This window comes from Haliotis cracherodii, unplaced genomic scaffold, assembly GCF_022045235.1.
Source record: "Haliotis cracherodii isolate W230 unplaced genomic scaffold, xgHalCrac1.p SCAF_4, whole genome shotgun sequence".
NCBI lineage: Eukaryota > Metazoa > Mollusca > Gastropoda > Lepetellida > Haliotidae > Haliotis > Haliotis cracherodii.
This window is the reverse complement of record NW_027266297.1, coordinates 42008866-42035071: the sequence shown is the minus strand read 5'-3', so window position 1 is coordinate 42035071 and position 26206 is coordinate 42008866. Positions and strand designations below refer to the sequence as shown.

The 26206-nt window shown below is 39.4% G+C and overlaps 2 protein-coding genes across 11 annotated transcripts in view; one reads left to right on the top strand and one right to left on the bottom strand.

Annotated features, from left to right (window-relative positions):
* Positions 1-5649, bottom strand: part of LOC139479851 (spindle and centriole-associated protein 1-like) — a 28395-nt gene extending 22746 nt beyond the window's left edge. For all 3 annotated transcript variants that reach the window (XM_071262748.1, XM_071262750.1, XM_071262749.1), the window contains exons 1-3: positions 5575-5649; positions 2657-2746; positions 875-922 (exon numbers count right to left, since the gene is read on the bottom strand). In XM_071262748.1, coding sequence (XP_071118849.1) covers positions 875-922; positions 2657-2722 — 114 coding nt within the window. In that variant the 5' untranslated portion in view covers positions 2723-2746; positions 5575-5649. The remainder of the gene's footprint in view (positions 1-874; positions 923-2656; positions 2747-5574) is intronic.
* Positions 5650-6175: 526 nt separating this feature from the next.
* Positions 6176-26206, top strand: part of LOC139479875 (probable global transcription activator SNF2L2) — a 38110-nt gene continuing 18079 nt past the window's right edge. The window contains exons 1-11 of one of the 8 annotated variants that reach the window (XM_071262779.1): positions 6176-6257; positions 8927-9070; positions 9764-10613; positions 11365-11562; positions 11858-12203; positions 12607-12733; positions 14078-14251; positions 14657-14830; positions 15571-15756; positions 16213-16245; positions 20466-20596. In XM_071262779.1, the coding sequence (XP_071118880.1) occupies positions 8978-9070; positions 9764-10613; positions 11365-11562; positions 11858-12203; positions 12607-12733; positions 14078-14251; positions 14657-14830; positions 15571-15756; positions 16213-16245; positions 20466-20596 (2312 nt within the window). In that variant the 5' untranslated portion in view covers positions 6176-6257; positions 8927-8977. Of the gene's footprint in view, positions 6258-8926; positions 9080-9763; positions 10614-11364; positions 11563-11857; positions 12204-12606; positions 12734-14077; positions 14252-14656; positions 14831-15570; positions 15757-16212; positions 16246-20465; positions 20597-26206 lie in introns of all 8 variants that reach the window. The other 7 variants (XM_071262780.1, XM_071262783.1, XM_071262781.1 and 4 more) reach the window with 7 other exon arrangements.

Genomic DNA, 26206 nt, shown 5'->3' with positions numbered 1-26206 from the left:
GGATGGCCACAACCATACATGGAGTTGAACTTGTAACAGACTGACTGTTATGTTTACAAACAAGTGATGACTGTCGTGACCCCAAATACTCTTACACCAGATAATTATTTTCTTTGTTTGTTTGTTTGCCAATTTCAATTTCTATTTCATTTCAACTATCATGTAATTGGAATGTAAGGGGAAAGTTGGCTGATTTTCCCTTGTCTGCAATCTCTAACCGATATACGTCTTTGGTGTAATGAAGGTCTGGCACACCTAAGGGAAACAACTCTGTACAGTGAATCGTGACACCTTGGACAACTGGGCCACCCAAGCCTCCCCACAACTATGAAGACACATGGGCCAAGAAGGAATGATGGTGATGATGATGAAGGTAGAAAAAGGACACATTTGTTCAGCAGGCATTGCTTCATCATGAGACTAGGGCGTTAACTAACTACAAAAGTCCAGTTTCCACCCTTGCTGGAATTTTGTGGCTCGATTGTAGTGCCACCAGTGGCTATTACGTATTATGTCTCTTCCATGTCACCCCTATTACTCAATCAAAATCCACAACTAATATCATGCATTTGCTTGAAACAAAACGGTGGCACCCAGTCAAGACGATCTGATCCATAATCAAGATCTATGTTGTAATAAAATGGTTCTTACTTCACAAAGTGCATCAAATTAAAAACATGAAAAGATTTGGAAAATATCTTTCGACCTCCAGTTGACAGTACACATGCTTTGCAAATCCGGACGGACATCTGCCCGTTGAAATCCATGTTTGTTTATGAACTGGATGTCTTGTTCGTCATGTGATTTTGATCAAGAAGAAGGCATTGCTTACTTCGAGTACCCACAATTGTCATGTTGAGAGAAATAAACTTACCAGCTCTTGTGCTGATGGCTTGAAGACCGACAAATCATTGAGCGAGTCCTGTAAAACAAAAAACTCTTCAAAACAAAGTGTTCAGACAATTAAGCATGAAAGTCAAGTACTCCTTCTCAGAGCCTAAATTCAAAACATTACAATTATAGAGGGTCCCTTGATACAAATACCGTGGAAGCAAACCCCAAAGACCCCATGATCCCCCAAAATATTAAACACTGAGCCATGTACCATCTTTAACTTGTGACCAAGTTCCACAACTAATTATTATTCATTGTCTTCATCAGAAGCACAGGGATGTGTCCAGGGTTCCATATTGGCCCAAAATCTACATTTGTTCAAGATTTGGATTTTTAAAAAGTTGTTCTTGATTTCAGATTTTAACAATGCAATATTGTCAATCTAAGCATTAAATCAGCCTGCAATTTTAGACAGAAGTCTGAAGCCAGAGTCAAGAAAAAATGTTTGGGGTCTTGTAAGATTTGCTTATTCTAGTCCATTATGGTAAAAGTAAAAATCAACAAAAACAATTTGCCGAAATACATGTTCATGCTCATGTTCATGTACTAGTAGACTCAAAAGTATTTGTCACAGACTGCTAAAGCCTCTTTCTCTTTATATATTGGTCCTTGTATCATTGAAAGTCACATCTACGAAGCCATAATGTTAGTTGTAACTATTAACAAATAAACCATTAACATGAATTGGGACATTATCAAATTATCCCAATTTGGGAAGTTTTTGATACCTTTGCTGCACACTTGAGGCTGAATTTCAGCATCTGAGAGTCTAGATAAATCCCTGAATTGCAACCTCTGTTCCAAATATATTCAACAATGTATTTGTTCTATGAAATAGCTAATGTTCAAAACTCATCTTAAAATGCAACCTGAGAAAAGATTTCATATCAGTAATGTACGGAACAAAATTCAGAAAAAATGTTCTGGAAAGCAGTACTGTTTTATCAATGTAGTACCCAATTAATGTTCAGTGCTACTTCAAATTTCAATAATGACAATAAATACACTTGAATCTTAAGGGTATTAGTGTTTGGTAGGACTATGTATTTTATGTATTTCATCACAAGAAGAAAGAGGGGAATACAGATATTTTCTTCATCAGAAGATACTTGGGGACAATAATATCATGTGAGGCAGGTTCTCTGTTGGGGTAAAACAATACAGCAATGACATGATACATAGGTCACGATACGCATAGTTACATTACATTGTGTGGAAACCTCTTGACTATAAACTATTTCAGAGCAGGTTCAAAAGGAAAACACAAGACACATGTTTGTTGTGTTTTTTTTCTGTAGTGAGCTTGAAATGCTAATTACAACACATTTTGCAATAACTGACTGACAAAAAGCTGGGAGGGGGTAGGGTGGTGGGGTCATTAAACAAGTAGTAAGTAATGTATTTTAGGAAGTGTATCGTCTCATATCAATAGAGAAAGAAAATGTATCATGTATCATATCATCGCACCGGTGCATCGCTGTATCATCCCTAGTTGTTTGGTAGGACTATGTATTTGCTGTATTTCTTTCAGTGAAGAACGAAGGGAACACAGATATTTTCTTCATCAGAAGTTACTCGAGGACAGTAACATGTGAGGGAGTTGTTTTGGTAGTGAGGTGGGAGGGGATGATAATCCCATCAATATTTCACAATAGCCTATAGAATAATGAAATTCAAAATGACAAAGTTATTCTTTCACACAAAGGCACTAATTTCTTTCAAGGGCATGTCTAAAATAAACATAATTGTACTTCATACTTACATCCCAAATTGGCTTTTTTCGAGTAACAACTCGCTTCTTCTTGTGTCCTGGCCTCACAAAAGACATTTTCAGTTTCTTTCTTAACTACAACTGAAACATGTAGAAAAGATATTGGTCAGAAAAGCAAGAAATGAGTGTGTGCTCATTGTTTAACACCTTACTCAATCATATGGTGGCCTCTAAATAATCCAGTCTGGACCAATCAATCCAGTGATTGATAATATGGGCAAACAATCCAAAGTGTCATGACACGTTGTCATGCCATCAAGTCACATTTGTTAGATGGCCAACTTGCAGGCATGTTTACCTCCCAGCCCCAAAAAGAAATTAACTTTCATCCCACATTTAACTCTTGAACTGCTCCCTAGGTTGCAATTCGCAACTAAATGCGATCTCCCTGGGCAACATAAGTTTGCAAATACACGTTGGCAAACTCCAATAAGTTTGCCAACTTGTGTTTTCATTCAAAATATTTGCTGTTGTTACTTAGTTCCTCTTCACTTCTCTCAAATACTGATGCCATTTTGTAGCAGATTAATGTAAAAAACTGTGATATCTACATACTCTTTGGTTGGTTGTAAGTGGTGAAATAAGAGCTGAGAGTTTGTCAAACTTCACAAACTACTTTGCAAACTGTTTTCACAATGTTCACACACACAAACATATGCTTGCAAACATAAATAGACAAACTTTTGTTTGTCGTGTTAAACCAGCTTAAAGGGCAAGTAAACTCAACTTAGTATCTTTGCAGATTTTGATACTTTAGGGCATACTTAGTCACAAATGCTTGACCAAAATTAATTTTGAAAAACGGAAATTTGCGCAAAACAAACAATAGAAAATGACAGGCGAAATCCCCAAAATGAAACTCCCCTCGCTGGGGTTCAAAGGGGCTCTGGTGTCTGACGTGCTGCGCTATTTCTACAATTGGGCTGGCGCCCTGTCTGCCTGCTTCTGCCTTGGATGCTTAATTGTTTTACGGTCTTTTTCTGTCTGCTCATACTCTTTTTCACTGTGTCCACAACTTCCGTGAACTTATGCCTTATTAGTAAGAACATTGATGATGCTTTCAGTTGTCTACTCAAGGGAATAATTCCTGATAGGCATTCATTGTGTGGGCAGCAGGTGGTTATTTTCCCCCAACAGGATGTTAGTCACAAAAGGCATATTACAGATTGTTAATTGTAAAGACCAAAGGTGACATTCCACACATTCAACAATGCATGCAATGAGTTGTTATTATTGTACGATGAACAGAAATAGCAGAAACGGTATCTATATTGCAGCTAAGAATCACAAGATGGATAAACATTGCAAACATATCAGCCAATGAAAACCGCTTTCCCAGTAGCTTTTAGCCACGCCACAAAAAAGATTTGTTTTCGAAGCTGATTATGGAGTGTGTTATATCAGCACTTTCTCTGAGATATTTAAATACTTTCTACCAATATTATGAAGTTTTCACTCTTGGAAATTAACCTTAAGTGAAACTAGAAAGATTGATCAGTTCTCTATATCGTTCAAACAAAGATCTGAGGACATCCCATTACTGGTCAGGTCAGAACGACCTTTCAACTGACCAATCAGAGTATGGCTTACCAGATCAGGATAGTGACAGTTGGAATGTGTTTTCTAATCATGCACTTTGAAAAAAGGACAACATGGGGTATTCCGAATGACAGGTGCAGCCTGTACGACTGATTCCCTCAAAATCATTGCCTGTCTCTTGCTTCAACGTGAGAAAACATTTGAACGGAAGCGACCTTGCATAGTGTCATACAATCTCGACCATATATTAGACATTCCAGAATGTTCTTTTGTTGAGTTTTCAAATTTTTGATAGAGAACTTAGTCAACATGTTTTTCAAATGTAGTCTTAAATGGAAGATTCCAGTTTGAAACTAGTGCCATAAAGCTTGAGAAAGGTGCTTTGTGATTGGCTAATGTCAAGTTCTTGTTAGTCAATACATTGGTAGGACACAGTTCGTGAAAGGTCGTTCAGACGGGATAAAAAATGGAATGTCCTCAGGTCTTTGTTTAGCGGTATTGAGAACTAAGTTCTGATTTTAATGAGATTGACATCTGACCGGCTCAAGAACCCATGCATCCTACTTTTAGAATGGGTGATCAAGAGTTGCTCAGGGTTCACATGATGCGACTTGCTATGGGGTTTTTCTCACATAGTATCGCTAGTATTGGAGTAGATCTGATTTACGATGTTAATGATGTTGCTTTAACCAGCTATTGATCATGCTGATGCAAGTCCCTAATGACTGGAGACATTTGTTGACTATTTGGTAACAAGCGTTCTTACTTTGACTTCCTGCACAGGTGGGCTACATTAACGCTTAAAGCTTTATCATATGTCAAGACTAGCAACAGCTGAGACTGTGACAATTAAACTGAATTGATTCCACAATGGTTTTCTAAAACTGGTAAAATCATTGTGACTGGTGTTTTTATCTGTTATCTCATTTGGTGGACTAGTTACACACTCTGAATACTAATAAAATCAGGGTTTAACAAGTCCTCCCCTAGTAGTAAGTAATTCTAACGCTAGTTTTACTATTGAACATTGATTGTTTTGAAGCATTAAATAATTAGTAAATTACCATAGGATTCACATTACAATGTAGAGGACTGTCACTATTGCTCTGATGTGAACTATCAATGAATATCATTTCAACAGAATCATGATGCAGTTTGTCATGCTTTTCCTCTAGCCATGTGAATACTTAAACTCGGTTCACTTGTCAACAATATTTCAAGAAAAGATGCAAGTTTGCACATGAACCAACGATAACAGAAATAAATTCCTAGTCGTCCAGCTTGACAGTAATAACCTCGCCAAATCAGTCATTAAAGAAATACATGTGCAATTTATTTCGTTGCTTCTTAACTGAAAAATAAGAGCCTACCAGATAAATTCCATGTTATGCTCTAGTCAGTCAAAGACCCCGCTGTCAATGACGCCATGTTTGTGATTGGTTTTTACTCAAAGGGAGGTAAATCTTTGCTCGACGAATTGTACTTTATGAGCAGTTGCTTCCCTTACTATGAAGGCGGCACTTGTTCAGAGACAAACATTTATTCGGGTTCATAATCATTAAATCGTTTGTAATTTCTTGTTATACAATGGTCTAAATTGATATGTTCTTGACAGTATCGCACTATAGCATACCCTTCACTTCATGGTTATGTTTAGGAGAACTACATTTGGAAAATACGCTTCCTCAAATCTTCAAACTTGTTACGCGTGTGAGTTAACAATTATACGTCCATGTAATTCGAATCTCTAGGGATGGCTATTGTCGTGAATACATTTATATTTGACCAATATGATATTGTTTAATATTCGTAGTTGGTGTCAAATGCTTGATAATACAATCAATTAAATCTCTTAGTGTATATAATTAAAGTTTGTTTCGCAAAAGCGAGCGTTCTTTGAGGCCTAATAATGCTGTGGGGTCAAAATGACACAACACCGGTTCTGGGCCAGCATGCGTAGTCTCCGTGCGCACTGGCTTGAAGCTGATCACGGAAATAGCAATCTGGGACACTTCTTTTATCACAAGGCCAGTGTTATTGACTTATTACACCGGTAAGTGTGCACGTTGGCGTTTCGCGTATCGGCATATCGGTGCTTTAGTAATTCATCTCTTCAAAGAAGCCAACCAAATTATGATCTAGGGGCTGTTTATTTCGCTTGGTAGTGGTGTTTTGCTCATCCGTTTGGCCTTTGTTCTAACCAAGGTCTCGAGTGGAAAAATCCAACACCAAATTTGTGATTAGACCATGTCTAAAACGATTTTACACATTCCAATTAACAAATTTAAAGTCAACAAGTTTCCAAGTAGCATATCCACTACCTTCTGTTGATGCCTTGTAAGTATTTCATCTGCTTTCATATTGATTTTCTTTTTATGCCCAGTCATAGCCTAGATGTGGGAATCCACTCAGTCCAGTTTTGTGGAATATCATTTCATCTACAGTTTTGTAATGATAGTGATATAATCATTGAAGTTTTAATATCATGTGAAGACAGTTTTATGGAATTGTGTTTCAGTATGTCATAAACATTTTTAATTTATTTTGTACTTTTTCAATAACAAAATATATGTTGTCTAGTGGGTACAATTTCTCAATGAGATAGGCTTACATTCTAGTTATATGGGAAAACATTAACTCTGAGACTTTAAGTAAGGAACTGTGTGTTCCTTATGATGATATCTTTTTCTATTCCTGTATGTGGGACAAATTAAAGGCGGTTTTATTATCATTATCTTACATTAGATCTTTACATGCTTTAGTACCACAGACCATATGAGCACCATGGTCAAATTATGAGACTGACATGAAAATAATGGGCATGATGAGACCATCAATATCCCTTTGTGTCCTAATTAAGATATGACCGTGTAAAGCTGACAAGGCTTGAATATGGCCTTAATTAGTCTTTATCATGTTTCTGATGTTTAAATTAGTTCTGGTAATATTATTGCTTCGAATTATTACTGCTCATAGTTCACCTTTGACAGACATATATATATATATTATGCTGCTGTTTCTCTTTTCCAGGGTAATTCATGACAATGATGCGCAAGACTAAATGTGTTTGTTTGGTTCCTTAGGTTGATGTAGTCAGCTTAAGATGCTTAGCAATCCAACCATGATATCCTCTTGTTATGGATTTTCAAACCCCAAAGAAATATTTCTCATTATCAATTTATGTGTCTAATAACCATCTCAATACACTAAAATTAAGTCTTACCTTGGAGAACATTTATTTCTGATTACACTTGGATGGTCAAATGAGCATGTTATTATAATTTTGTTTATTTTTGTGATGCAAAATTACCATCAGATCAAGTTTGATTAAAATGTGTAATAGTGAAAAAGTAAGTAATGTTTTCATTACCTATTGAATATCTTTCTTCATGTAGCTTAATTTGCAACATAGCTTCGACTTCAAGTCTTAAGTGGGCTTTGATATGTAGTTTTAGAATGTCATAATAAGAGACAATGAAGGAGGTGAATGATTTTGACCTCAGTGTGGTATGTCAATAATGTCATGGTAGAAATCATTAATGTTGCATGGATTTCCAAATCACTGTAATACTTGGAAAAAGACATTTATGAAAATGCCAATAACATACAGCATTCACGCAGCCCCACCCAGCATGCAATGCCTTCTACATGTTTTGGGGACGACATGATTCAATAATTTAGCAAGGATTTATGGATTAGCACCTGGTGATACAAGATAGTACACCTTACCCATGTGTGTCAGTTTGTTTCACTTTCAAGGACATGATTAATGTACTCCAAAAGTGTCTTAAAGATTGTTTTGAAGTTGGTAATGAAATGGAACAATGTCCAATCAAAGGTTGATAAAATCATGAAAATGTCTTTAATCCCCCCAAATCACCGACCCATGTCAGGGATTTATTTAGACCTGCTCAAAGCCTGATATTTGGCCAAAGGTCTGCAACAAATGTCAGTAAACATTCCCAATTGGAATTAGAAATTTCACAACTCCTAATATTCAGCTGATGTTATGGCTTTGAAGAAGGGACTTGTGTTTCACTGATAGCAGGACCAGTAAAGGTATATAACACAAAATCAAATGTTTGAAACAAAATACCCTTTCCCAGTTTGCCTGACAAGGGTGCTTAGATTAGAAGCCATAGATAAATCCCTGCATGTATCAGTTCAAATTACACGACCATAAAGAAATCCATGGTAAAGTAATATTTACAAATTACAGTTTGACTATAACCTGTCTTGATTACTACACAGGCCAGAATTACCTCCCCGTCTATCACGAAACATGATGCTTAATCTGATTGCATCATGCTATCATACCAAGTCATACCAATCATTGAAGTCGAAACACAAACTGGTTTATAGCAGCAACCTCTTGTTAACCAGGCCAGATGGTAAACTGGTGAAGTATTTTTATCGTGACTCAGTATTGCGAATTGTAATGCATCTGTACGTGAGGTGAACATGTGAACATAATTGTAAATGATTAAGGATATTACGTAGACACAAGATGGATGTTGAAGATATATGAATGTTTTTCCAGGTGTAGATCATGAAGATGTCATGTACTTTTCTTGTATTATGCATTACAGCTTTTGTCAATCAAAACATGAACATGATGAATAGTTGCTTCATGGCTACAAAATAGTACAATACTACATTGTCTTAGCCAGCTCAACTAAACACATTAGGGGTTGAATGATGTTTAACTTGTTTGTATTGCAGGCTTTGGGGAAGGGGAAGGGAAGTAACTCACGCGTGTGAGTGGCAGCCAGTATGGCAACTGGGGACGACAGCAACATGATGAATACACCACCCCCAGGGCCTAGCCCATCTTACCCTCAAGACAATGTCCAGATGTTACAGAAGGTAACCATGGTAACCTATTCCTTTTATTACTTTTTTGGTGCCTATTTTGTACAGCTGATGCGTGAATTAGAAACACTTTTAAAGCATTGTCTTTTAATCTTTGGAGTAATAATTTTGATGATAAATTGTTGAAATGGGTGTCTATAGATTCTCTCAATCAGATTTGATGTCATATTTTGTTTAAGGATTTCCATAACTGCCTGAAGGGATATCATTCTTTCTGCAGACAGAACCATTCTGCAGAGTGGTGATCGCTGACCAAGCCATTCTGTGGAGTGGTGATAGCTTACATAAACATTCTGCGAGTGGCCATCATTTATGGAACCATTCTTTCGAGTGGTGATAGCTAACATAACCATTCTGCGAGTGGCCATCATTTATGGAACCATCCTGAAGAGTGGTGATAGCTAACATAACCATTCTGTGGAGTAGTGATAGCTAATATAACCATTCTGTGGAGTAGTGACAGCTAACATAACCATTCTGTGGAGTAGTGACAGCTAACATAAGCATTCTGTAGAGTAGTGATAGCTAACATTAGCATTCTGTGGAGAAGTGACAGCTAACATAACCATTTTGAAGAGCAGAATATTTTTTCTCACTGGTAAATAGGTAACTTAAGACATAGTATCTTATTTTCCATGGGCCATATTCAGTCATGATGATGTAATGTTGATGCTTTGTTGTTCATAGGCTATCAGCCAGATGGAAGAGAAAGGAATGCAAGGAGACCCAAGATATGATCAACTGATGGTCATGGCTAACAGAGCCAAAAACATGCCAGGCGGGCCTGGACCACATGTTATGCAAGGGGGACCAGGTGGGCCTGGAATGGCTGGCACCCCTCCTCATGGAATGAACATGGGACCACAGTCACAAGGAATGCAAGGGCCTATGCCAGGAATGCACCAAGGTCCACAGGGAATGGGAGGACCACCAGGGATGTCAGGTGGTCCAATGCCAGGAATGGGTGGCCCACAACCAGGAATGACTGCTTCTCAACAAGGGATGGGAGGATCTCAATCTGGGATGGGTGGGCCTGGTGGCCCACAGCAAGGAATGGGTGGAGGGCAGAACATAAATGGAGGATCTCAACAAGGCATGAATGGGGGCCCACAGCAAGGTATGCCAGGAGGTCCCCAACAGGGTATGCCTGGTCCTCCAGGTATGCAAGGACCTGGAGGCATGCCTCACGGAGGAATGGGTGGTCCTGGTCCCAACATGCCGGGCAATATGGCCTCACAAAACATGGGAGGACCCAACGACGGGCCAATGGCGGCACCAGGCATGAACATGCCTCCCAACATGAACAATCCCAACGTGCCAACAAGTAGTACATCGATGTCACAACCATCATCCAACATGGGCGGCCCCTCAGTACCCAATACTAGCGGTAGTGGTGGAGCTATGAACACAACCATGGCTGGCCCTGGTATGAACTCTGGACCTGGGCCTATGGGACCTGTTTCAGGGAACATGGGGATGGGACCAAACATGCCACCGCACAACATGGAGGGGAATCAAGGGCAAGGTAAGATCCAAGGTAGGAACTGATTTGCTTCTTTATTCAAAGTTAAAATGCTTGTTAAGGAAATCTTTGGTTCTCTCTCTCTGGCATCAAGGCTTTTTTTGACATTTGAGTGATACACCTCGGTTGTAAACCTTTCAAAGTATGAATATATGACCGAATGTTAACTTTTTGTGAGAAAGTTATTTTTCAAATCTAGACAACATAATCTAACTTTCCAATTAGAAAATATCAGTGTGCATTTTACTGAGTTAGGCACAATTATTTACTTCTGTTCCAAATTCATAGGTTACTATAGGGACATTTAGGGAAATCACTCTCTGTCTTTACTGTTTTGTATTGAAGTAATTAATCATGTTAATTGTACAGTCAAACCACTGTTGTGTCGAAGTTGAAGGGACCTATTTAAATACTTCGGGTTATCGAAGGTTTGACACAGCTGAAAATGAATAATCATAGGAATACAAAGGGACCAAGCCTTTAAGTCAAGACAACCGTAAGTTTGACGCATTGAACGGTTTTTGACTGAATATAACTTTTTGCAGATGTCATCGTATCCCTTGACATCGGATGTTGCTCAAAGTATCCGTCACTGGGTTGTCTGGTCCAGACTTATTTATTTGCATGCTGGAAAATTCCTGTGTGTGGTGTTTAACAAAAGACCATGCAGTAACTATTCAGTCTTTATATCCATGTCTTAGAGATTAAAAGTGAAAATACAGGATTAACATAAGTCTAATGTAGTGAATTAAACGTTCTTCTCCAGGAAGTGCCCCTCAAGGAATGCCCCCTGGTCAGATGCCCCCCGGAGGACCCCGCCCAACTGCCTTCAGCTCCGCACAGCTCCATCAGTTGCGAGCACAGATCATGGCCTACAAGTTACTAGCTCGCAACCAGATCATCCCGGACACACTCCGGTTAGCTGTGGAGGGTAAGAGGCCACTGGGACCATTTCCTAGACCAGGTAAAAACCTGAGCCAGTCGGAGAATATTGTAAACTGTCCTGGACAGCAAAAACCTTTGCTTTGTAAATGGGTGGGTGTGCTGGCTTTTGGAAAGATAGAGACACTTGCTCTAGGGAGTGGGCTATGTGGGAAGGATGGTCTGTTGTTTGCATGATTTTTTTTAAGAGTTGATGTTGATGAAGATGCTTAACTCTTGTAGACAAAACGATGCTGTTGCTCAAATTGAAAAATATTTGCTTCAGTAATAACTTGGTGTGTAGGATGTAGATAGTTATTATACCTTTCCTATAACAGCAGATCCTCACCAGATGCAGCAGATGAGGATGCAGCATCAGCAGCAGCAGCAGCAACAACAACAACAGCAGCAGCAGCAGTCACAACAGTCATCTGATCCATCACAGCAGCCACAACAAATGCAGATGAGGACAATGTCAAGCACTGCCCAGCCTAATGGAGCACCGCCCCCAACATCAACACCTGATAGTGGCGCTTCAACACCCAGACCCACCCAGCCTAGTCAGCCCCCACCACCTTCAGTGCAAGCCATGATGGCCCTTCAACAGAAGCAGAACCGTATTGCACCTGTAGCTAAACCACAGGGACTGGATCCTATTGAGATGTTGAGTGAGAGAGAAAACAGGTGAGAGCTAAATGCAGAGCTTATTAACATTTTTTAAGTTAAGCTTTAAAGTCAAGGGGTCCTTCTCACAAATCTAATGTTAAAATCTGAAGAGTTAGGAGGACACAAGATTCAAATACTGTGGTGGTGCCTCGAGGACTTCACGGCCCCACTTTATTTCGAACACTGATGTTATAGACATTGTAAACATACCAGCATTTTAGCATGTTACATATTTATCCTAAGGTTGTATAATGTTACAATATTAAATTAATTTGTTTGGAAACATTTCGTCCAACTGCTGCAGGTTATTATTCTAGAAATTACAATGTAGGGTGCATTGCTATAGAAAGAACACTTAATCGTTTCATGCCTTGTTCAGTATCAGGGAATGTGTTAAAGTGATGTGTTCATTGTGCTCTAGACTTGCTGCTCGTATCGGGTCTCGGATCCAGGAACTCAGCAAGATGCCTGCCACCATGCCTGAAGACATGAGATGCAAGGCCATGATAGAGCTCCGGGCTCTCAGACTGCTCAACTTCCAAAGACAGGTACTTGTGTATTTGGGGATTTTATGTGAAAAGAGAAAAAATATTTTGTCTGGGAACCTGGTGTTATTTTCAGCACATGCTTTTTGTATTGTTTAAAACTATTAAGTGATTAAATTTGTGGCAGCTAATGGTAGCAAATACTGACATGATTTGTTATGCTCTCCCAGAACAAGGGATTGATTGTCTGAAGAAACTTGTCAAGATAAGTCAGTGCCCTTTGTTGCATGAGAGCTATTGACAGCCCAGTGGTCTGAGATCTCATTGCTGTCCCTTAGCTGCTGCAATCTGCAGGTGTTGGGTTCAGATATGCTCCGTGATCAGTCAGTTCCATGCCCGTAATGTTTTCTGCAAAGTGGTAAACATCTATCACCTGCGTCACTTCCCAATTTAGCCATGTATTGACATTACTGATATAGTGTTCCCTACGACGTAAGTCCATCTTACTTTAGTCTGACATTTAACCACTTGTCCAAAGCCAAAGTCAAATTCTGTTCATTCTTGTAAGATCAGCTACTGTATTTTCTTGAGTATAGTGCGCACTGAAGTACAATGCACCCCAAGTATAAGTGCGCACCCCCCTCTTGCGGATTCAGTACCCCTTCAGCAAATTCCGGTAAACAAACAGGTGATAGGAAACTTGGTTAGTACAAATTTGAAATTTGAGATAAAAAATCACCAGACTTGATATACCGTTTAAATGGTATTTTTTGTTCTGCTAGGCATTGTTTTACATCCAGACAAGTCAGCTATTGGCTGCATATTACAACGGCTGCAGAGATAGACTTGCTCAATAAACATTTAATGCTTTAACTAAACGAAACAGGATTAATCACGTGCTTGGATTACCTCAATCTCATTAAGTTCAGATACAAGTTCTCGCTACAGCTGACGACATCCCATTTCAGGTCATGTCAGAACGACCTTTTGCGAACTTTGACAGACCAATTAAATGACTTAACGGGAAGTGGACATTGACCACTGAAAAAGCTGCTTTCTTGAGCTTTGCAGTACGAGTTTCAAACTGGCAACCCATTCCAGACTATGCTTTCAAAAGAATTTGAATCAGTTATACAGCCAGTAACAGTAGTTCTTTGTTACTGTTTGCATCGTTATCTATTGTGTAGTTTTCCGATTTTCAATCACAAATGTTGATACTACTTAATTTTGTTTATCTGACATACTCGTTAATCCGACTTAATCATATACAACTAAGCATGTGAGATTTGTTTATTTTTTGAACATTTTTATTGTTTTAACATGTGAGATTTATGGGACTTGATTGTACTGTCATTTGCTGTCAGTTGTTTGTTGCAATCACTACATATGTGTTTGAATGCCTCACAGCTGAGAACTGATGTTGTGTCATGCATGAGACGTGACACCACTCTAGAGACGGCTCTCAACACCAAGGCGTACAAGCGCAGCAAGCGACAGTCACTGAGAGAAGCCCGTATCACTGAGAAGCTTGAGAAACAACAGAAGGTGGAACAGGAGAGGAAGAAGAGGCAGAAACATCAGGTAGGAGAAGAACAAGTCCAGATGACTTGATAATTCAACTATGTAGATCATATAATTTGACCTGAGTGTTTCAGATGTGAAAAGCAACAATCCTGAATTGCCATTTTTCTTCGGACTGATTTTAAGACAAAAGTCTTAGAAGTTTCTTACCTTTTTCCAGGCGACGTACCACAATGAAATCTGTTGTACTCGCTTGATAAAGAAATGTTTGTGTTTCAAGTGCTGACAGTGTGAAACCTTTAATGACTACTTCATTAGGGTGGAGTAGTTTTCTTAAACTGGTTTTGAGTAAAGGTTTTCTAAATTGGTATGTGTTGGTGTTAAGGTAGATAAACCAGCAGGTTAATGGAGGTGTGTGTCCTTCTCCCTGGGTTGATACTGATGATGCATCTATATTGTTTTCAGGAATATCTGAATGCTGTGCTACAACATGCCAAGGACTTCAAGGAGTTCCACAGGAATGTGACGGCCAAGATCAGCAAGTTGAACAAGGCTGTGATGACGTACCATGCAAACACCGAGCGGGAGCAGAAGAAGGAGCAGGAGAGAATAGAGAAAGAGCGTATGAGACGTCTCATGGTCAGTTGATGATGAGAATTGCTATAATTACATATCCAAAACTTTACTTGAGAAAGTGTATAAATCCTGATGCCTTTCATTAGTCTATGAATAAATCTCAAAGGCTGAGGAGTATGGTATACCCCATGAAAGGCTAAACATGGATAATGGGTTTACAGGGCTTGATTTAGCTATGTAAAACAAAGTATTTTTGGTGCATGTAAATTTTCTTTTTAAATTTGTGTCTGACTAACCTTTACTTGTCCACATAGCAATTATCCTTGAGCACCCTCAATACCTCTATGCTTTATTTATACCACACCACATCACTAATTGCTGTGTTATCTGGAATTCATGAAACATGACAGTCATCGGAGATCAGAGATTGTACTTATTTAGACTAGTTTGTGCATCTTTGATTCAACTATGATACATTTATGGGACCAGAGTGCAACCTGGTTTTGTCTGGTGCAACTAGCTTTTCATGTCCACATGCACCTGGAGCAAGTTAAATCAAGGTCTTTACATTTGAGCTCTGATTTGCTCATCATGGCTATAACCTGGGTTTGCTTCCCAACACTGGTACAAAGTGTTTTTGCCCCTTCTTCATTTGTTGTGTAACTACTTGAACACAAACAGTGGTGTCAAACCATACTCACTGCCCAATACTTGTTCATACTATTGACCACTGGTTTGGTTTGTCATTGATTGCAGACTGTGTGACAGTAAACTTTGTTTCAATTTTCCTGTCTTTCTCCTAGGCGGAAGATGAAGAAGGTTACCGTAAGCTGATTGATCAGAAGAAAGACAAGCGCTTGGCCTACCTTCTCCACCAGACTGACGAGTACATCGACAATCTAATGAAGTTGGTCCACGAACACAAGGAAGATATCCGCAAGAAGAAGAGGCACAGGATTAAGAAGAAGAAGAGGCCCAAGACACCCAAGGTAAAGATGTCAGCAAGGACAAAACACAAGTGGTGTTCAACATTTCTCCTCCATAATCTGATAATAAATCTAAATTTGAATTCAGTTTCATAGAAATATTACTGATGTTTATATGGATTTTGCAGAGAGTAAGATGAGAGATGTTGAAATAAGAAATTCCGGCAAAGCAAGGTTTAGGAAACATGTATGTGTTTCTCAAGTATTTTATGCTGGAATTGATAACCAGATCTGAGATGAATTCTGATGAAACACCAAATTTACACAATTATTAATGGTATATGGTGTTTTCATCATCACCGACAGTACCATGTTTCTTTGCAAAGAAAATACTCATAGACAAGCAAAAGTATGAGTTCAGTATACTTAGAAGCACATGATGCATGTTACAAACTAAGATAAAGTAAGTGCCATTGAAGCACCTTGGTTGATTATTGACTTGTGGTTAAAACTTTCCAGGAAGGGCAGAGTGGCGATGCCCTTAAGGAAGGGGTAAGTGTAGCATTGTATCGAGCATCCTCGAACTACCACGGCTCTTTTATATCCATACTCTGATGTATAACTGTTTCCACTGGGGAAAGGTTATCAGTTTTAACTTATAGTTTGGCCCAAGCTATTCTTATTCAAACTTTTACCTCTCTGACAAATCAAAATATATGTCATTATGAAACAGACCATTTTGAAAATTTAGAGGTTGATGAATTTTCTCATTGGTGGCCAAACCAGTGAGGTCAAAATTGCTTGGATCAGTCTTTCTATTTTAAGGTATTTACAATTCTGGGCACCTTGGTATTGTCTCTTCTTTATTTCCCTCCAGAAAACAGACCATATATGCATTACTGTTTTTAAATTAAGTCTACGGGGGTTGAAAGGACCAAATTATATGGCACAACAAATCAAAATATATGACATTGAAAAAATTCACTTCTCCTGAAGTTGTAATGGTTGTGAAATTCTTATTGAAGAAAAACATGATTTGGGCCCAGTAAACCCACTTTCCACTGGACAAGTACTCAATGAAAATATATTTGTCAGACTTCCAAATTGTACATGCCATGAACCATTTATCAGCCAATGTTATGATGGAGTTTTTCAAAACTAATGTTAAATGAAGTTAGTGAAGATTTTCTGGCTTATTTGTAACTCGGTTTTTGAAAAGTATTTTATCCCAATCATCAATGGATTGTGTAGAGTGGAAATACAGTAGAAATCAGAAACTGAAGGAGATGAAACGCCATAAGGATTCGAGGATGTGTATCTACATGCTTTACTAATCCGTAGCTCCAGAATAGCAGCTGCTATGTTAATTCCACCTATGTCATGCTCAGTTTATTCATTAATCCAGAATTGTGTATATTGTACCAGTATTATGCTCAACCCTTTTCTGTTGCTTATTACAGAAAATAATTTGAATTGCCATCTTTATTCTGGTGTAGGAAGTGATAGATTTGACTTTTCTGCTGAGATGTTTGTGGCAGTATGGCAGTGTCATTTTGTGTATCGAGTCCATTTTGTGTGTGTACTTTCTGTGATCCAGTTGTGGTATGCTTCACTGCAACTGTTGTGCATTTGAAAGGACAGATTTATCGTTCATTGTCTTTATGCAGCATTGTTGGGAAATGTCTTTGAATGCTAGGAATTTGTGGATGAATATTATGTTTTATCTGGCATGGTTGTGACTCCAGAAATCTTGTTATCTTTGGTGTTCATATGATCATCAATCAGTTGTTGTCCATCTTGAAATCCTCCGCTCTATATTGTTATGCTGTCAGCAAGGTGACCAGTGACCATTTATTCAAATAGTTACTGCTAGTCATTGCCAAATGGCTACGTTCATATCATAGTCTGGTGACAATATACAGTAAACTACGGTTATAACGAACTTGAAGGGACCACTAATTTTAGTTCGTATTAACCGTAGTTCGTTATAAGCATATATACAGAATTTATACAACAAATGGTATGGACTAAAAAATAATTTTGTTATATCGTATATAAGCGTGTTCGTTATAAACGCAGTTTACTGTAATATGAACAAGATTTTAATGAATGAAAAACTTAATTGGTGTATTTGCAATTATGTAACTCTTATGAATGAGACATGTTTCGTGATAAAAGGCTGCCTAGAATTCAGTAGAAATAGCAATGATGCTGTTTATTAATATTATATATTATTTAAGTATCATTTAAAGTTGTATTGTGCAGATATTAAATAAAGTAAGACGAGTTCTATGGATGAACAACTTCTTTATTACAATTAGTGCGACGTTTCGGTGTAGATCCTAACACCTTTATCAAGCAAGTGATATCACTTATAACATATTATTTCATTTTATACCTCACTTTGGTGTTTGTGGTTTCTCTAGATGGGTGTTTCTCAAACTTCCTGTTAAGTCAAATATGATACCCATATGAGAATCCAGTTCAGCATAAGTTTTCATTTTGCAAGAATAATTTTCAAAATGAACTCAAATGAGGTATAAGCCCCAAAGAAGCCATAGTTATCAGCTGTCTTGAAACAATGTTAAGAAGTTTATAATATCCAGGGGGGGCACGGGTGCCCAGTCGTCTGAGGCGCCGCGATTCGCTGTGCAGAGTTGCGTCCCTTGGACATGCCAGAAACCTATGATTGTGGGTTCAAATCCCGGTTCGCCCCGATTATGTTTCTAGGTTTGTCAGCACCATACCCGTGCTCGTGGGTTTCACCGAAGTGGTTAACGTCTGAGACCTACATCACTTCGGGCTTTCCTCCCACATTAAGCTGACATGCCGTGATATAACTGGAATACTGTTAAAAGCAGCGTTAAACCCAATTCATTTACTATAATATCCAGGAATACTTCACTTTACGAAGACACCAGAAAATGATAATTTAAAATCCACTACAGTGTTAGACATGGCCTAAGCCAGGAAGTCCCAAGACAAATTAAAATCAAGAGGGACAAACGGATTTCTTCCAAAAGTTATTTTGCATAAACATGAGTCTAAAATAAGCTTGGGATGAGTTAGATATGGCCAGTAGTTGTCTACCCCTGTGTTCAGATGTTCATACATTCTCAAGATCCTTACCTTGTGGAGATTGAAGAATTTGGAAATGGCGGATGTAATGTGTATATTGAAAATGCTTAGCTGGAAAGAACCTGTGAGAAACAGCGGAATGGCATGTCAAGCTTTGCCAGCTGGGATGTAACAATATTGTCACAGCAGTCGGTTCACATGGATGTAGATTGGCATGTTTTGAAATTCCTTGTTAGAATGCCAATGGCATGGTCAGGTCACGTTGCCCACAGGGCATACATGAAAATCATAAATATTTTCTAGCTTTGAGTTATGTTTTTTTGTATGGAGCCACTGATAACTATAGTTTCTCACAAGTAACCTGGATATTCTGATGAAGTAATGTGCCCTGTGGCACCTTTACACAAATAGTAATAATTGCTTTAAATACCCTACCTCTCTTACATCATCGCCTTAAATTCCTGTATAGGCTGAGAATCAGACTATAAAATGTTTTTAATTTTCAACAGATTTCCTCTTCACTGCCAACATATCTTATAGTTGTGAAGGAAAGCCTGTCTTTCGCAGGAAATGCAACAAATAGTTCTTTCTATGTCACTGTGGCTGCTGATGCAGAGGAGAATCTGATTCGCTCACTCTGCTTCCTCTAAAACTTAACACACCTCATCTAGTTCACCTTACCAGCTATTCACTCTGTTTCAAGTCAAAATTGGTGTGGATAATGCAACTAAGTTATCCTTTGTTTACTCACATCTGATCTCCTGACTTTGGCTGAACCTAGAAAAACAATCCAATTGTTAATCTTCTTCATATCATTTTTCATATTTTTAGCATTTTTTGTTTTTCTTTGAAATCTTCATTTTAAAATAGGTGATACTTTGTTTATAGGTTGGGGGTATTTTCTGAACAAGTTTTTCTACTTAATCATGTTTTTGTTGATATTGACTGGCTTCATGAAAGAGGATAAGTTTTCTAGGAATTTATTTTAAGAAACAACATTAGAATCAGAGATGGGAGCGGCCTAGCCTGTAAAGAACTATTTCCAAGTTGTTAATCTAATATTTCTATTGCTGAAATCTAACACTACAATGACTTAAGGCATACAAGGTTTCACTACAGCCTAAAGTTGATGCTTTTTATTATAGCCTCTTACTACTGAACAATTATATTTACTACTTTTATTTGCTTCAGTTTTTATTTGCTATGGTAGTTATAAATAAACTAAGATTTACATTAAATTAGAATTAGATGTAGAAGTGAAATCATCACAGGTAGAGGATATGAAAGCCATATAGCTTGTTTGATATCCTTGCCTCGGTGCAGCTGCAAATCACATCAAAGCTGTTATGCTTGAATCTACTGCATTTTATCATATAGATAATTTGACTTTTTGAGATGTGACTTTCTTAGATATAGTTATATGCAACGTGTGATGCATGAAGTTACTTCGTGTGTTGTTAAATAATTACAACATTTTGAGTTACCAGTTACCAAATTAGTACCAGATTCTTAAATATCCCATTAAGTCATCTCTTTTGTGTGAATTTTGATAGCATATGCTCCGGAAGTGATTCCTGAAAATTTATGTTTCATATTTTGCAATCTAATATGGAAAGCTAATGGTTGTAAGATGAAGATTAACCTAGTGATGAGCATGTTTGAAGTGCAGCATGTAATGGTGCCCCCTGTTGCAGGGCCTGGACGAGAGCTCCAACATGAGTGAAATACACGCAACCGTCAAGGAGACGGCTACTGGGAAACTGTTGACCGGGGAGGATGCTCCCACTGCTGGTCAACTTGACGCTTGGCTAGAACTGCACCCTGGGTAAGTGGACCTTTTTAGGCTTCAGCTGGGTATTCGGGATGGACTGTGTCCAGACTAATCTACAAATGTTCTGGTAAATTCTATCACTGAACTTTCCTCAAGTTTGTCTAGTTTCTAAGGTCACAGACCCCCTTCTTACTTTACTGACTTTGCTCCGTTGAGAAGTTTTTTGTGGATATGCCTCAATGACATCGAGTGACGTCCACAACAAAAGATTTCCTTTTTTGTGAGGCTCAGAACTTGGAAAAGAGACTAAGTGGGTTATATCTCTTGGTAACTTGGTTAATTGCCTGTCATTGTAACCTGATGGCATGGAATGTTGCTCATAATATCAGTTATTGGTTTGTGTGACCCAGATTTACAGGCTGGTGACTACAACAATTATCACCATTCAACTACTCTCTGTTTGTTCTAAACTGATAGTCAATGAATAAGTTGCATTTTCCTCACCTGTTTACCACCATATAGATATTTGGCCACTGCAAGAGCTTCATTTGTAACAGCAACTTGAATAGTCAATCTTTGGTGCATCAGCACAAAACCATGCTTGTGGATTCTATGTTATGTGTTATGTGTCTACAACCTCTGTTTCACCATGACATGACCTTAATAAAATAGTGTTCATACTTTCGCAGGGTAAATATATATATTTTCAAAGGAATCTAGTTTATTTTCTTCATTCATGCTTCACTTTCACTGTATATCAATTTTCATTGACTTTTTTTTGGTAGAGGAAGAGGGTTAATTTTTTTACTTATCCTGCATTACTCCTTAATGCATTCACTGCTTACTTACGACAACTAGAAGGACAGCCTGCGAAGGTCCTGGGTGAAGAAATAAAGTTGTTGTTCTCAAGTCCCAATAAGTGGCCTTCCGTCGCTGTCCTGTGACCTTGATGACACCTAAGGTAATCTTCACATCACTGCTTGTCGCAGCACAGCTAGGACGTGTCCCAGCGGAGCTCTCCTTTTGGATTAATTATAGACCTTCAGTTTGTCTACAATCTTAAAAATTGATCTGCGATGGGTGATGTATTCTTTTCATATTACTTTCACCATGTTGTGTAGTTTTATGTGAATTAATTAGGCGTGTAAAGACTCTTGTCTTTTTTCCCGCCAAAATATTGTTGTTCGCCGCCATTTTGAATTGTGTTACAATCGTTTGCCTGCCAAGGTAGTCATATTGTTTACAATTCTCAGCTACGTATGTATAACATATTCTTATGTTCTTAAATACTACTAGCTTTGGCGTAACAGTGAGTTGCGTATACTCAAATTATTGTATACTTTTTCAACTCGTTAAAAATATGGTTGCCGAATCTACGGCATTCTTCCAGTCCCGCTTTATCAACAATTCTTTTATTGCGTACCTATGTTTATGCAATTAAATAGGTTTTTGTTGGTCTTTTTGGTTTACATTGAGTTGCGTATATGAACTATTGTATACTCTTGCAACTTGTAGTTTTGCCGATAGATTATTGTTCAATTCTATGGCATTATTCCAGTACCGCTTCATCAACAATGGCGTAATTGTGTAACTTATGATTGAGCGTGGTACTAATTGTCGTGGGAAAAATCTTACAAGATTATCATCCACGTTGTTTGGTCTGTACGCAGATGTGCTCTCCAAACCCTAAATGAAAATATAAATACCCTTGGTTTACATTTAGTTGCGCATACAAAAAGATTGTATACCTTTGCAACTCATAATTTTGCCGATAGATTAGAGTTCAAATTCTTCGGCACTCTTCCAGTATTGTCTCATCAACAAGGGTTTAATTGTGTAACATACCTTTGAGCATTGTACTAATTGTCGTGGAAAAAACCTTACAAAGATTATCATCCACGTTGGTTGGTTTGCGAGCAGATGTGCTCTCCAATCTCTAAATGTAAATAGCCTTGGTTTACATTGAATTGCGTATATAAAAATATTATATACCCTTGGAATTCGTATTTTTGCCGATAGATTACTGTTCAATTCTACGGCATTCTTCCAGTACCATTTCTTCAATGGTTTAATTGCGTAACTTATGTTTGCGTGGTGTACATATTGTCGTGGAATATTCGCCCAAAGCTCTTTATCCACGGTCCTAGGCATGCATGTAGATGTGCTCGCCCAAATTCAAAATGTAATTTTTGTGTAAATCTCTAATCCAACGAGTTTACTATATAAAAGCAGATTACTCACAATCATATTTTGCAGTTATTCCGTCGTGAGACGAGAGGAATGTCACTATCGCAGAATAGCGAATGACATGGTTCGGTCATTACCACCCAACCGTTATTATCAGCAGGTATTATGACGCCTGTGACTGCAGAAGTACACCATCCACCGAAATCAACAATACCGGAGGATTTTGTGAGTATCGTAACTGCTCTTATTTTTTCAGCCGCCGGACACTTCCAGATACATGTATGTTAATCTGTGAGGTCGGCGACAGCACCAGCGTATCAAGATGCTATGATGGGGGTAGATTAGACGCAAGCCTTGATCCAGTCAATACTTTTGAGCTTTGTGTCTGATTTATCTGCGCCGAGCGCAGCACTTGACTACAACCCAAGCACTTCTATTACGCAAGCGACGCACGATCAGCTTAGCGCTGTTCCAACATATCCAGCATAGACATGCGCCGAGCGCAGCGTCTGACTGCTACCCAAGCGCTCCTATCACGCAAGCGACGCACGATCAGCTTAGCACTGTTCCAACATATCCAGCATAGACCTGCGCCGAGCGCAGCGTCTGACTGCTACCCAATGCGCTCCTATTACGCAAACGTCGCACGATCAGCTTAGCGCTGTTCCAACATTCCAGACCTGCGCTGAGCGCAGCGTCTGCGTACCAATCAAGGTCTCTACAATGACGTTAGCCCAAGGCTTACAGTGTACTCGGTTACGTAACCGGCACATGATCAGCTTAGCACATGTACCCGATTGGGAAGCAAACCATCTCGTGTCAGTAACGCCCTCCCCTGATAACAGGGTAAATAAGAGGGACACCACGAGGTCATTGGAGGAAGACTTCTCCAAAACTCACTTTTGCTCCGTCATTTAAGCGACCAATATCGTCAATGTTTGCAGTGGATCAGAATCTATTAGAGGATAACCCTATCTGAATAGATCACTTTCAAACTATCGTGTTTTTCCTACAGCGTCAGTTTGACCACAGGAAAATTCATCTTGAGACCGTTCTGACGGAGATTACCGTCACACCCAAGACTTTACAGCGTTTCCAACTGAGATGCTGGTTTCAAGGGCAGTCTATTACGTCAACCTTGGTCATCTACTCCCCTGTTCAACGAACAGATCGCAGACACGCACGTCAAGTTCCCAAAAAGCTTGGAAAGTCCAAGCGGGCTGGCAAGTCAGGGAATTATAAGCCTTGACGCGCGTTTCTCAGGGAAGACCAGCATTCCCTTACTGAGAAGGGAGTGGCAGAGACAAGTCTCAAGGACGATTTCGTACTTATCGCACTATATCATGGTGTCCGTATACGGGTAGAGATAACCCCACCGTTGACCACAGTTTGATTGGGAAAATCCAACATTGATATACTGTTGGTAAGAAGAGCTGTAGAGTGGGTTCACAACCCAGTTTTTACACCGGGGTTTTATCCTCACACCTACCTGGTACTCATGAAGGACCCAGACAAGATGAGAATGATCCACAATCTCTGTGTTCAACGAACGTTTGACTCTTGATCAGTCTCGACTATCCATCCCAACCGTAGACTTTTCAGGTCCAGTTCATTGAGGTTCACTACCAATGGTAGTATTTCCCATTTGACATGTCAGTGACACTTATGGCTATTTACAGGAGTAATGAAGCCAATAACTATCTACACGTGATGAACACTTGGTTCGAGTCGTAGATGGAGGGCGATCTACTGTATCATCAACACATGTCAATAACTGGGATAGACAATCAACGAGACGAAGTCGGGAGTATTCTCCTTCCTATTGACTTCAGTTCATAGGAGACCTGTTCAAGACAGACCAGGATATCCTATCTGTACCGAGGGACAGATGGCACAAGTTTCTACTTCTTTTGTCATCTACTCTACACCAACCACACACACTTCGCCAGTGGCAAGTGTTGCTAGGGTTAATCACCTCGGCACAGGAGTTAACTAGCATGGGCCGCTTACAACTGCGACCAATTCAATTTTTTCCTGAACCCTTACATCAGGAGTCAGGATCCACTCAAGGCCATCACTCTACCGACTAATCTAGAGCCTTGCCTCAATTTGTGGCGTTGAATGTCTGCGGAGTCTCTTTATTCGGGTTTTCCCCGAATACTCACCTGTTTGTGGACGGCCCCTTTCAGGGGTGGGGTCTTCACTTACAAGACCAGATAAACTCAGGGCTATGGCCCGGCGCTCAATGGAAGTGGCACACAAACAACTTGGAGTTGGAAGCTTTAATTCTGGCTATATCACATTGGCAGAATCAACTACAGTTAGCCCGACTCGCAATATCCACAGACAACAGCACTGTGGTGTGGTGCCTGTGCAATCGGGGAACAACACACTCCCACTCTTTACTTCTAAGGACATTCAGATTTGTTCCATCTAGTGGATCGGCTGTGACTAAAGTTCATAGTTCAGCACATCCCCGGATGTAGAAACAGACTGGCCGATACTTTATCACGTCCAGACAGGGTGGCTCCCACCGAGTGGAAATTTCTCACAGAAGCATTCCAGTTACTGCTTCAGGAATTCAGGCAACCAAACATTGTCTTGTTTATTACTTGCCTAGGCCACCAACTCATGACGTATATCTCCCCGTTGCCGGATCCGCAGACTTGGGCGGTGGACGAGTTCAGTATCACTTGGGAAGGGCAAAAAAAACTAACACTTTTCTGCCACCACTTTTACTTCCCAAGGTGATACAGGGGATCAAGGAGACAAGGTATCTCGATCTCTCCTTTGGTCGCACCCTGGTAACCGGCGAGAGGGTAGTTCGTCAAGCTCGGAAAAATCTAAAACGATTCACTACCCCTCTCACAGTGGTCCAACCTACTCATCCACCCTCAACAGAAAATTGCCTCACCCAACGTCTGCAAGCATGGTTCGTCTTTAAAAGGCGTTTAAGTGCGAAGGGTTATTTCGACACGGGCAGCAAAGCTATAGCTTTAATTCATCGTTACTCTCCCAGAGACGACGATGACAAGTGGGGATCACTTGAGACTTTTTACAGGGAAGGAAAGAATCAAGACCCTACGATTGCGTCACAATTCCTAGAGGAATACCTCCTACATTGCGTACCCAAAAACACTTGGAAGGTAGCACCATTACTACGTAATTGGCTGCAATTATCTTAGTGTTGGCCGTTTCCGGAAAATCACAATGTGATTAAGGTCACGGAACTACAGGCCATATTATGCTCATTCAGGCTTGAGGATCAGAAGGCCAAGTTCCAGCCACCTGATTGGGACTTGAACGTGGTACTTCGAGGTTTGCGAGGGCCCCCTTCGGGCCCCTCATTGCATCCTCATTTCATCCTCATTTTCAAGCTCCTTCCCATCGCGTGACACCTTCGTTACACTCTCGGTATAGTATAGAGAGCTCCGCGAACGGGCTATCGCTGTGAGGAGCTTGGACATCACCAAGGAA